Source organism: Metarhizium album (assembly GCF_000804445.1).
Source record: "Metarhizium album ARSEF 1941 chromosome Unknown scaffold_54, whole genome shotgun sequence".
Taxonomy (NCBI): domain Eukaryota; kingdom Fungi; phylum Ascomycota; class Sordariomycetes; order Hypocreales; family Clavicipitaceae; genus Metarhizium; species Metarhizium album.
In genome coordinates, this window is record NW_024467628.1 from 423 (window position 1) to 13,260 (window position 12,838).

General features: G+C 52.9%; 4 protein-coding genes across 4 annotated transcripts; all 4 read left to right on the plus strand.

Annotated features, from left to right (window-relative positions):
- Positions 1 to 317: 317 nt before the first annotated feature.
- On the plus strand, positions 318 to 4,136 carry MAM_08382 (RecQ helicase; the record flags this gene model as incomplete). Its single annotated transcript, XM_040827180.1, has 1 exon — positions 318 to 4,136. One exon carries the CDS (start codon positions 318 to 320, stop codon positions 4,134 to 4,136), a length of 3,819 nt encoding a protein of 1,272 aa, XP_040674807.1.
- Positions 4,137 to 5,857: 1,721 nt separating this feature from the next.
- Positions 5,858 to 7,478, plus strand: MAM_08383 (uncharacterized protein; the record flags this gene model as incomplete). Its single annotated transcript, XM_040827181.1, has 2 exons — positions 5,858 to 7,076; positions 7,309 to 7,478. 2 exons carry the CDS (start codon positions 5,858 to 5,860, stop codon positions 7,476 to 7,478), a joined length of 1,389 nt encoding a protein of 462 aa, XP_040674808.1.
- Positions 7,479 to 9,307: 1,829 nt separating this feature from the next.
- Positions 9,308 to 11,107, plus strand: MAM_08384 (exonuclease III; the record flags this gene model as incomplete). The annotated part of the gene is made up of 1 exon (XM_040827182.1): positions 9,308 to 11,107. The coding sequence occupies one exon, from the start codon at positions 9,308 to 9,310 to the stop codon at positions 11,105 to 11,107; it is 1,800 nt and encodes a 599-aa protein (XP_040674809.1).
- A 505-nt stretch (positions 11,108 to 11,612) lies between these two features.
- On the plus strand, positions 11,613 to 12,578 carry MAM_08385 (phospholipase D; the record flags this gene model as incomplete). Its single annotated transcript, XM_040827183.1, has 1 exon — positions 11,613 to 12,578. One exon carries the CDS (start codon positions 11,613 to 11,615, stop codon positions 12,576 to 12,578), a length of 966 nt encoding a protein of 321 aa, XP_040674810.1.
- Between the last annotated feature and the right edge of the window lie 260 nt (positions 12,579 to 12,838).

A 12,838-nucleotide genomic window follows, 5' to 3' on the forward strand; every position in this document is an offset into this window, starting at 1 on the left:
ACAACGAGGACAACAGTCAAGCCGCCGTATTATTAGCCGCATTAGACGAATGGGACAACATACAAGAGCAGCGATACACAGACGGTCAGGCGATGCGGCGCGTGGAAGCATTAGACCCAAAGAACGAGGCCAATTCATGGTTGCAGCGGGTTGGTTGGACCAGGCATTTGGAAGGGTTAGAAGTGGAAGAATTGCAACAATTCATCAAAGCCCCGGCCGAGGATGAGATGTTATTGCAATACATGAGCGAGCAATGCCATAATTTGTTGGACGAGGCATACAAAACATGTCGGTCATACCGAATCGGGTTGCCGGCCATGTTCGAGATCAACCGACGCGAGGTGTCCGTACAGGCCAAGCGGCCGTTCGAACCACGGATGGAGGCGGATTCGTGGGCGCGGTACAAGAGCGTGATGTGCAAGATCATTTGGGTTATTTACCGGACCAAACAACGGCCACAAGAGGAAAGGCCGCCATACGCCATGACAAGCACCCAAACCCGATATTGGAAAGGGTTTACCAAGGCATGCCGCCAATACCAGGCAACACGGGAATACCAAGCGACGTTGGCAGCCAAAGAGGATCGCGAAGAGTGGGGTGTGAGCAGTGCCAGCGATAGCGTCGGCAGCAGCACCAGCGAGGATATCAACAAACAGATCAAGGAAAGCCAGGGTTCGTGCCGTGGCATGTGTTTGCGGTTTATCATAGCCATGTTGGATCATTCATTGGGCGACCACCAATACGACAGCGTATTGATCAGCACATTGGCCGTGATGGGTGTCCGGGACGATGGCGGATGGCAGAACGCGTTGGATTACACGCCCGTGTTGTCGGCCGTCATCAAGGTGGCACGAATTGTTGTGTTATATCATGTATATACCGAGCGGCAGGCCGAGATTCGTACGATCATGGAAGAAAAGGGTATAAACGAGGCCGACGCCCGGCAATTCGGCACATCCATGTTCGCGCGCACACGACAATACATCCATACATTTATGACACGGACCGGAAAAGAAGCCGACGAGTCCCCATCGCCGATGGATTGGATGTTAGAGACACGCACGTATGGAATGAAGATCCGGTTCACAACCACGGCCGGAGGTGTAATTGATTGGATCGGCGACCAGGTTATATTCCGACGGATTCGATTTACGATGGCCGAGTTGAGCGGGTTTATGCACGCCGTATTGCAAGAGGCACGCAATATCATGGCCGAGTTAACAATGTGTGGCAGCGAGGGTATACATGCGTTGCCAGTCATTGTGTGGGATGATGTATATGATGACAACAGTAACGATGCCGTTGGATATACATTTATTAAAGACGACCGAAACACGCCATGGGTTGAGAAAGGGGAGGGGTATATCAAAAGGCAGTTGGTTCAGTGCAAACAGCGGCGGAAGGCATGGTTGCACAGGCCAGACGCCGACAACCAACAAACCAGCCAACCAGCGAGGCATCCATACAGAGAAAAAACAGCCAGAGAATATGGGCGGTTATTGGATCGATTCCGCGAGAAGTTATTGATATTAATGCACATGGTATCCGGCCAGCCGGCGCGCGCCACGGAGATATTGACGGTACGGATGGAGAACACAGCCAACGCAGGGGCACGAAATATATTTGTCAGCCATGGGCAGATGTGTTTCGTCACGGCATATCACAAGAATTTCCAGCAGTCAGACCAGGTCAAGATCATCCATCGATTCATGCCGCCCGAGGTGGGCGAGTTATTGGTGTGGTATGTATGGTTGGTTTTGCCGTTTTGGCAGAACGTGCAGGGCATTATCAAGAGGTCAACGTTCCGCAGCGCATATATATGGGCCGACGAGATCACATCACGCAATGCAATTGACCAGGCAGTGGATCAAGACATGCGTTTCAGCAGCCAGCAAGATATCCAAGACCCAGAGCGACCGACGGAGCCAACAATGCAGCCGTTCCGCGAGGCAAAATGGTCATCCGACCGTGTTCGGCGTATTATCCAGCAACACAGCGAGCGGTTGTTGGGTTGCAAGTTAAGCACGAGCAGTTGGCGACAGATCGCCATTGCCATATCCAACCGATATTTGGGCACCAAACACGACCCGTCGTATAGTGGCGAGAATGGGGAGGACGAAGATGGTATTGACGATGTGAGTGATGCGCGGGATTTGCAGGCCACACACACATCCCATGTGGCAGGCATGATATACGCGCGCGAGATGCAGCAAGGATTAGGCGGCACGGCAATCATGCGAGAAAAATTCCGTGAGGTGAGCCGGGAATGGCATCAATTTTTCGATTTCGGGCAGGAAGGCACCAGCCGAGACGGTGTGCAGGGCGAGGTCACAGCCGCCACACAGCAGCGAAGGCAGCGAAACAAGTTTGAGAGCAGCCGACAGAGTGTGCGGTTAAGAAGATTGGAGGCATTGCGACAGGTTGATATATCAGCCATGTTAGAATGCATCAAAGGCAAAGCAGCGACATTCCGGCCGGGACAGAGGAAAGTTGTTGGCGCCATTGTACGAGGGGAGAGTCCGGTAGTGCAGATCACGCCCACGGGGGGCGGGAAAAGCATGTCATTCATGTTGCCGGCGTATTGTTCGCAGCAGGGCCGGACGATCGTAATTGTGCCGTTGGTTGCGTTGCAGGAAGACATTCATGGCGAGTGCATAAAGCACGGCATTGAGGCCAGCATATGGAACAGCAAGACAGGCGTGCACCAAGGAAGCCGAATTATATTGGTTATTACCGAAGCCGTGTTTACGGCCGCATTCCAGCATTTCATTCAGCGATTGCAGAATCAGTTCGCCATTGACCGGGTTGTGGTCGACGAATGCCATACAATATTGGATGGATCCGACACATTCCGGCCAGCGTTACGTGATGTTGGGCGAGAAATCGCATTATGGGGTGTGCAGCGGGTATTTTTGACGGCCACATTGCGACCGACAGAGGAAAAGGAGTTTTACACACGGGCGCATATTAATGCAAAGAGTGTGGTAATGTTCCGGGGCCAAACAACACGGCGCAACATCCGATACAGGGTAGTGTTTGTGGAGGGCGAGAAGAATGCCAGCGATAAATACAGCGCACAACAAGAGGCAGAAGACGAGAAGGCGATGGAGATGGCACGAGATTGGATTAAAGAGAATAAAGAAGGGCGTGTAATTATATATGCCAGCACCGTTCCACGGACCAAAGAGTTGGCCAAAGTATTGGGCGTGGATGCATATTATAGCAAGGCAGGAAGTCGAGAGGAAAAGCGGCGGCGGATGCAGTCGTGGATGACGACCAAGCGGTTGATCGTGGCGACCAATGCATTGGGTTTAGGGATCAACGTGTCAGATGTACGGTTCGTGATCCATGTAGGTTTACCGTACCAGGTCCGGGCATTCGCACAGGAAAGTGGACGGTTGGGTCGGGATGGCAGGCAGGGAACATCGATTATAATTTGCAAGGCAATGAAGGGGCAGCAAGGGTTTACACAAGAAGCCCAGAGCGTTCGAGATGAAGAGATGGTGGAATATATACGAGGGACACGGTGCCGACGATTTGTGTTGGACAAGGCAATGGATGGACGCATACGAGAGGGTGGATGCCAGGACGACGAAGAGATGTGCGACGTATGTATTCGAGGCGGGCACGTACAAGAAAGCAGCGTTATGGCAATCCGGCATATTATCGGTCCGGAAAGCATAACCAATGAGGCCACAGACGAGGAAAGGAATGCAACAGACCATGACCGAGAGCATAAAAGGCGCCGAATAGAGGAAAACAGAGCAATTCAAGTTGGTGGTGCATTACCAAGGGCACCATCACCGGATGGGGAGGGTTGGACGTTTGGCGACGACGAGGAAAAGGCACCAGAAGAGCAGGTTGCAGAGGTTCAAGAAACCAGCATGGAGATATACATGCAGGAACGAGACCAGGAGTTTGCGATTTGGAAGGAGAGCGAGAGGATCCGAGATAACACATTATTGACGGAGATATTCGAGAGGCAGTTGGCCAGTTGGAGCGAGGGTTGTATATATTGCCGAATGACCAGCGGCGAGGACGACCATGAAGGGTCATGCCCGTTAGAAGCAAACGACAAGGGGGTTTTCGAGGGAATTGAGAGAGGTGTGAAGCAAGGGGGTTTTCGAGGGAATTGAGAGAGGTGTGAAGCAAATACAAGAATGGATGGGCCGAAAGGGATCATTCGAAAGGTATTGTGGATGTTGGGAATGTGGATTGCCATATCGAATTTGCAACCGTTGGGAGGACATATATGGAGATGGTGGGAAATTTCGATGGATCGCAGGAGAACAGTGCCAATATCCAGATATGATGGCGAAGGTGATTGGCGCAGGGTTATCAAGGGCAAGGGATGTATTGGAATATATTTTCCGGCGGGAATTGCTACACGGGCATGACACTTTGGCTACACGGGCATGACTCTTACACGGGCATGACTTTTACCACTTCTGATTGGTCGCATTGTCTCTGTTAACGACGCTGGATTCTGCCACCTCAGCCGCAAGTACCTGGGCCATTTTAACCTTGCTTCTGTGTAAATTACTTCATTTCGGCTAAGCTACTACGCAGCAACCCAGTGGTCGCGCAGTCGGGGCGACCCCCTCGAGCTTGCTTTCTTCATTTTCGTAGCTTTTAATAAACCATAATACGGCACCCTATGCTGTAGAGATAGCGACCAATTCTTTCACTACAATCTTGTTCTCTTCTCAAGACGTCAATGTCTTTGCCTCGCACACCTCCTCGCAGGTCGCGGAGCCCTAGTCCCAGTGATCAATCACAAAGAGGAAAGCGACACAAATCCAGTCGGCGACGCAGATCTAGTCCTTCCACAGTTGAAGACCGACCACAATCCGCGAGTAGCTCTGCTACGAGTATCGGTCAGTTCTACGGCCTCGGGGACGAAAATGCACTCGATAACCTGTTCGCCTCTTTCCCGCAAACACTTTCAAGTCTCCCACACCCCCATGGTTCACAGGGCCGCCATGAGCCTGCATGGGGCCTTCGATCTGACTATGAGATATATCTTCAAAATGACTTCTTCCGTGGAAAAAGATGGAGCCAGCGAGTCAGAGCGCTTATACCAGGCCCAGAATTTGATCCATTCGCCTCTGAACCTCCCGAATCACCCCCATCCGCCCAGCATCTCCCAACAAGGACAAGAGCCGAGTTCGAGTCCGCAATGCGCATAGTACGAGAGGTTACCGGCGAAGGTCGAAGGCTAACTGTAGACCTTGCTCGATCATACGAACGTGTACAAGCTTGGCGAGAGAGATGGGGATGGTCACCATTAAGTTTCGAAGCATATGACTCTCCTCCACCGTACTCTCCACCTCGTAGGTCACCCACACAACCTCCTCGAATATCACCGACGCCCGAAAATATTAGTTCCTCGCCTATGCGACAGTCTCTATCTCCCGCCCCGGAGCCAATTCCGAACCCAATAATCCCTGGCGACCCAGCGCCCTCGGCCGAAGTTCTTTTTAAAACAACCAACGCATTTGCAAAGGAGAACGGATTTGGTATTATTCGGCGGAATAAATATTCCTATAAGGGACGGTTGATTAGGTACTCCATTCAATGCGACCGGTTTGGACAATCTCGGGCCTCGGGGGGTTCTGGTCTTCGAACCCGAAGGTCTCGGAAGTGTGATTGCAAATGGATGATAATTGCTGAAGCCCTAGAGGAAGGCAAGTGGCTTCTTCGACAACATAGAGACCCGAAACATCACCAGCATAACCATGAACGGAGTATTACGCCATCTGCGCATGTTTCCCACCGCCGCCTTACTACACCAGTTAAAGCAACCATCGAGTCAGCAAGCCGTCGCGCGGGTATTCGAGCCAGTGATGTAGCTGCTATGGTTGAGGAGCAATTCCCCGATACAACACTCCTGCGGAAGGATATCTATAATGCCCGTTCGTTCATTAACCGAGAGAAGCTAAATGGCTATACACCTACTGCGGCATTGATCAAACTCTTTGATGAGAAGAAGATCCCATACATCGCGAAATGGGCCGATGATGATCCAGATAGACTGCTTGGTCTTGTCTGGACCTTTCCGTACTGTCTACAGATGTGGAAGCGCTTCCCCGAGGTTATTAGCTTTGATAACACATATAACACTAATCGCTTCAAGCTTCCTTTATTCCAGGCTACTGGCCAAACCTGTCTTGGAACTGTGTTCAATGCTGCATTTGGCTTAATAGATAACGAGAGGAGGGAGGGGTTCCAATTCCTTGCAGAGAGTGTTCGCAAGCTCATTACAAAACACTCACTCAGGGAACCAGATGTCATCATCACAGACTTCGACAAGGCTATGAAAGCTGCCGTTAATGATCAGTTTCCAAATGCACAGCAACAGCTTTGTATTCATCATATCCTTTCAAACGTTTTGCTTAAATCGAAGACTAGGTGGACGGGCCAACGTGAGGACAGTACTACTAGCCCTAGCGCTAGTGACAGTGAAGACATTCCCTCACAGGCGGATGGCGGGTTGAGCACTACAGATAAGCATCTGATCGAAGATCGGTCGAGTAGTGATAAGATTCCTCATACTTACCAAGGCGTTGTTTTAATGTGGAAAAAGGTTCTCTATGCCGAGACTGAGGAAGCGTTTGAGCAGGCATGGAGAGATCTTTGTAAAGAGTTCGACGACCAACGAGCGATCTTACAATACCTCTACTCGACTTATATGCCTGTTAGTGCTCAATGGGCACGTTGCTTTATCCGTCGTTATCGTAACTTCGGAATCCGAGTTACGTCCGGCACAGAAGCAAGCAACAATAATATCAAAAGCTATCTATTAAATGGCATGAGCCACCTCTACCGACTCGTCGAGGCAATGCAGGATATGATACATGACCAAGAACGTGCCTTTAAGGATGCCTGTGGACAGGATGATGTCCTGACTGCTCCACAATACCTAGGTTCGATGGGAAACTATCTTGGTGAACTACGAACAACCATGTCATCGAAAGGACTTGGGTTAATCAACAAGCAATACTGTATTGCTCGCAAATTTCTGCCGACGGGGAAGAATCCCTTCCCCGACTCTATTGGACTTTGCGACGACGACTGTACGGTCTCTATTGAGCTGGGAATCCCATGCTATCATAAAGTCTACGCAAAGCTAGATTCTGACACACGTTTCACTAAATGGGAGGTCCACCCACGCTGGCGACTACGGGAATCGGCATCTCAAGATCCATACCGACGAATTCTTGACCCGAAAGTTGCCACTGCACTACGTGGAAGGCCAAAGAATACAGCGCAGGTTATCCCAGAAAGCCTAGCTATTACATCAAGTAGCCGATCTGATAATCAACCAAGTGGGCGACGAGGTCGACCGCCAGGAAGTCTCAATAAGCCAACTCTTGCTAGGAGAGTGCATAAAGCTACTCGAGAAACCATCACACAAACTGGTGGCCAAATTGGCATCTCAGCCCAGCAAGGGCCAGGTAGACCTTCTAAAGTCCTAAATGCTGGGAATACGACAGGCGTGCGGTACAGTGGACGGAGGACGCAACGAAACATTCGCAGGACAAGGAGTCAATGGGAACTGGCTAAGAGTGATGACGAAGATCCAGATTGTATCGTTGTGAGGCAATAAATTAAGTAGACCACATCACGTCTTTTGCCAGTATTTGACAGTTACTGGCTAACAGTACAAGGACGGTAGTTTAATCCGAAATGCAGGCTTGCAAGATAGCAGAAGACCAATCGCGCCCACAACGATAAGTGACTGCAATTCATGGTGATGTAGGAGCTTGTTAGTGAAGTTGGCTACACCGCCTTTCCGAGGAAGTATCTGTGGGGCCAAGAAAGTATGCGACCAATCAGAAGTGGTAAAAGTCATGCCCGTGTAAGAGTCATGCCCGTGTAGCCAAAGTGTCATGCCCGTGTAGCAATTCCCTTCATTTTCGGCCAGGTGACCTGCTGGTAGCGTCGAAACACAAGAACAGAGTTCACGATAGCAGCACGATCTGCCACCAACCAAGGGGATGTCTTTGGCTGGATACTCCTCAATGCTGGGCTCCCCGGCTTGCTTCTCGGTCGCGTTGACTTCGCCATCCAGCTACTGGCAGGACAGAATGTTGCAAACAGTTTGGCCATCTACATGTATCTCCGTATGGACGCCGGACGGTGCCAGGGATGAAATGACAAGACAAGCAGTCGACATCATACCACCTCGGAGCCAACCCTGGACAGGCGTTTTGTCAGATTTGTTTTCAACTCCCCAACTCCGATGGCATCAAGGTGCTCCACAACACATTGACGCCCACGTCCCGGCGCGTGACACTGTTATTTTGAGCGCCCTCTTTTTATTTGCCCGTGGCAGACGCAATCATGACATTTTCACTCCAGAGCTTATTGTGCCGGCGTCTGGTGCCGGCAGAAAAGGACCCATGACGTGCAGAGACGCCAGCTGGCCATTTTGCCGTGGAAAAATCCATAAAAAAACTCTGATATCATCCCCATGGGGTATGATATATGCACTGCACCTATTATTCGGAACTTTTGCCGCGGTGTTATGGGCTTGCCAGGACGGACTGACTCGCAAGCACCCTGTTTCGAAGTGGCATGGTCAATCTCGGACACATGACCTCAACTGCCGCCAGATCCAAGTCCTGCTTCGCTGATTTTTTGATTTTTTTTGTTTCTCTCTGTTTCTGGACTTTGCCACTAGCTGTTCTGCGTCAAGTAGGACGGAGATAAAAGGGTGTGGTGACATTGATGTGTCACGGCTAAAAAGCGTCTTGATGAAGCGAATGCATCAAAAGGCTCGGCGACTCTGGGCCCATTCCTCAGATGGCATAGCAGAAGCACAGATGAAGCTATGTCTTGGCATCTGTCGTCTGCGAGGTTCAAGTGCTGTGTCGTTTCGTGCATCTCATCCATTTCGGTTTAGATATCGAGTGGTGCTATCATGTTTGATGCAATGGACAGCGCTTGCAAGACCAATAAGCCCCGGAGCAACGCGATGGCTTTCTCTCGGCTGGATCAAGACTGAGAAACGTCAACTTGTCTTGACGAGGTAGTGGTAGCGGCTAGGCGACTCGGCACCGTGGAATATTTGGTCATGTTTCAGCATTACGTCACGTCAAGGCGCCGTCTACAAGCTACACGGTGCTTGACCTCTTCATGTCGTGCATTACGTGGGCCAAGACCAACCTTTGCTACCATCGGGCAAGTCATGCAACAAGTCTGTCCGATTGTATAAAGGAACCCGTGTCCGTACCGCGAGGGGTGGTTCTGGCCATGGTTGGGACTCGAAAGAATTGGCCTGGATCGAAAGAGACCATTGGGGATGCATATTGTATCTCGTTTCTCGACTGTCGCTGCGGCACTCGTCGCCATTGCAGCGGCCGCGACTTTGGACAGGAGTGCGGTGGCAAACACAACCGCAAATGCAACCTCGAGTGCAAATACAGACAAAGCAACGGCGAACGTCAAGGCAAGCGCAAAGACAAACACAACTGCGAGTACAGACGCTACCGCGAACGCAACGTCAACTTCGACCGGCAACGCCTTGGTCCTTGAGACCTACGGGCCGACAAAACCAAATTATCTCGTCCCGGTGGATGGTCCTGCCCTCACCTTCAACTTCTCAACTGCGTACCCTCACCCCAGAAACTGGATCGGCATCTGGAGAGATTACTACGGCGGCCCTGACCACCAGAAGCTCGTCGTAGATCAACTGGCGTGGACCTGGGTAAACGCGAGTCAAGGATCTATCCATGTGAATGTTTCCCACTTGGAGCCTGGCCGATACAAGGCGTACTTTTTGGCCTACGAAAGCTACAACTGGTTGGCCAGGCCAGTCCATGTGTATGTTCCAGGTGCCGGACCTCTGCAATGGATCCCTTCAAACTTCACCACCCACAAGGTGTATCCGTACCAGGACTTCAGAGCCGACATAAGCGGGCTTCTCATGGGCGTCAAGGATCACAAGACGAGATTCTCCATCGTCCACCGCCACAATGCCGACTGGGTATACGTCGCCAAGAACGGCACGTTATTCGGCATGCCCCTGGCCGATGTATCGAGCAGCTTCATCGTCATGGCCCACGGTTCTGACAACAGCACGGCGGCGCTGCCCGTCTACGTCCCCATTCCTCCCGTAGTGCGTCGCCGAAAAGGCAAAAAAGACAAGTCCAATACGGACAAGATCAAGGTGCTCACCTTCAACCTCTGGGACGGCGGCAGGAACGTCAATGACTACCACCGCAAGCAGGTCAAGTTTCTGGCCGAGCTGGACGCCGACATCGTCTGTCTGCAAGAGTGCTACTTCCAAGACGGCCTTCGGCTTGCCAAAGCGCTGGGCTGGAACGCCCGCCAGGGCAGGGACGTCGCCACCCTTTCCCGATACCCCATTGTCCATGCATACCGCGACCTGGAGACGGGCGTCATGGTCCGGATCGCCGTCGAAGGAGACAGCGGCCAGGTCATCGTGACGAATCTTCACTTCAACCCGTACCCCTACGGACCGTACGAAGTGTGCTACACGAATTCCAGCACCGCCTATGTCCGCATGCGGGAGGAAATGTCTCGCCGCACCCAAGGCATCATGGAGTTCCAGCTCAGGCTCCGCAAGTACAGGTTCAAGCTCAGGGAGACGCTGAAGATCCCTCACATTCTGGCGGGCAGCTTCAACCAGCCCTCTCACCGCGACTGGGGCAAGAGGGGGAGGAGACTACACTGTATCCACAAGCAGGGCTATTTCATGGCCAAGTCGAAATTTCCCTGGTCCATCTCGATGCGAAACACGCAGGAGATCTTCTACGGGGACACGTGGAAGGACTCGTACCGCCAGGCGCATCTCCATCCCGCCAAATTTCCCGGCAACACATGGTCGCCCACCCACTGGAGGCACGGGGACAGGCTGGAGCCTCACGATCGAATCGATTACATCTACCATCGGCATATGAAGACGGTCAATTCGCAGACCATCGTAGTCGGCAAGCCCAAGCGCGAGCCGTATCATCGCGACAACGAGTGGACTTCGGACCACGCGGCGGTCATGTCCACGCTCGAGCTCCCGCTGTCGGCGGGCGGACATAAGTTCTTGACCGAGGCGGAGAAAGGGGAGAAACTAAAGTCGGGGTGACGTACGGACTAGTTTTCTTTATTTTTTTTTTCTCTTTTTTTTTTCTCCTTTTTTTTCTCTTGTTTTGAGTCCTTTTATACCTTGTTGAGGATGGTCGACAACCACGTAAAGAGGCTGAAAATGGCCAAGCGAGCCGCAACGCCAGCCTGCAACACGGCGCGGCTTCGTGGCGCCAGTGTTTCCGTGGTTCTCGCCTGATGACAATTTGTTCAATCTCGACTCGTGGTGAACGCCGATCGACGATGGGCAGCGAAAATCATTGGCGACGCGGCACCCTGGCCGGGCGGGTATTGAAGTCTAAATCGTGCCCGTCGGGAAAGGATGGGAGGAATGGCCTGTCGAGCTGGCCGCGACTACGCACACTCGTACGGTGGGCAAAACTCGCCATTACGCGAGGAGAAGACATGTACCATGTTGGGCTGCGGCTGGCTTTTCTCACCTCTTGGCGCAGATGGACGCACCGAGTATTCTCGTCGTCAAAGGGTCGAGTTGCGTTGTGTGTGCAATGAAGCCGCGGGCCAAGTTGCGATATCCGCTCGTCCTCGCCGTCGTACTCACGCTTCTGTGCGCGGCTACTCTGCTATATCTCGTTGCCGTGGTAGAGTTTTCTCTGCAACCCGACGCGCCGGGGACCAACGTGACCGGATCCCACCGACCGGTCTACGCCATTGCTCACCGTGTGCTCACGAGGCGGCAAATCAGCCAGGCACTGCGGCAGGGAGCAAACGCACTGGAGGTCGACGTGACGGCGTGGAAGGACGGCTGGTTCGGCGACCACGACGGGGTCTGGGAAAGAGTAGGCGACCCCGTCGAGGTGCTCTTCCGAGCCGTGGCTGGGCATCGCCAGACGGGACGCGACGTTGCCTTTGTCTGGCTGGACATTAAAGACCCGGACTGGTGCGATCCGCAGGATGACGCGTGGCAGAACTGCTCCGTTGCCGCGCTGCAGGAGCACGCACGCCAGATCCTGGAGCCGGCCGGCGTTCGTGTGCTGTACGGTTTCGCCGGGGACACGGCCGAGGGTGTCGGGTACGGCTTCATCTCGCGCCATGTCGACGGGAACGAAGCGGTAAACTTGGACGGGGATGGGCGACAGCTCCGGGAGCGGTTTCGGAACAGCAGCATCACAGACGTGTCGCGACGGGTCCTGTCGTACGGCAGCTCCTCGGTGACGTGGAAGTTTGGAAACTGCTACGAGGACGAGCACTATACCTGCACGGTGCTTCGCCAGGCCGTCGAGTCGGGCGAGTTTGGGCGAGTCTTTGCCTGGACGCTGCACGCCGGGGCCAAGAGGAGTGCGGTGGACTTTTTGTTTGGCAGTGCCGGCATTGACGGCGTCATATACGGATCCGAGGACGACGCGTTCCGAGACGACTTGGATACTCGTGCGGTATATCAAGACATCCGGGACTGGGTGGAGGCGAATAGGCACGGGCGGTACTGGGCAAGCGCAAACGATAGTCCGTGGTAGGTCCCTATCTCTGCCCGGCGTGTTGGACGGGGCGCGCCAGTCTTCAGCTCTACGAGACGTCTTCTGAGGTTCAGGGGTTTGCTGAAGAGTGGCTCGTCTGTTGCGCAGCCTAGACAGGGCGAGACGCTGCGATACACAGAGGCCAACCTCTACACCAGGTAGAGCAGAGCACAAGTTCAAGAACCAAGAGTGAGCTGGATTAGAACGTTGCAGGTAGTACTTGGACGGCGACGTCTTTGTGTGGAGGCACTGGAACCGCA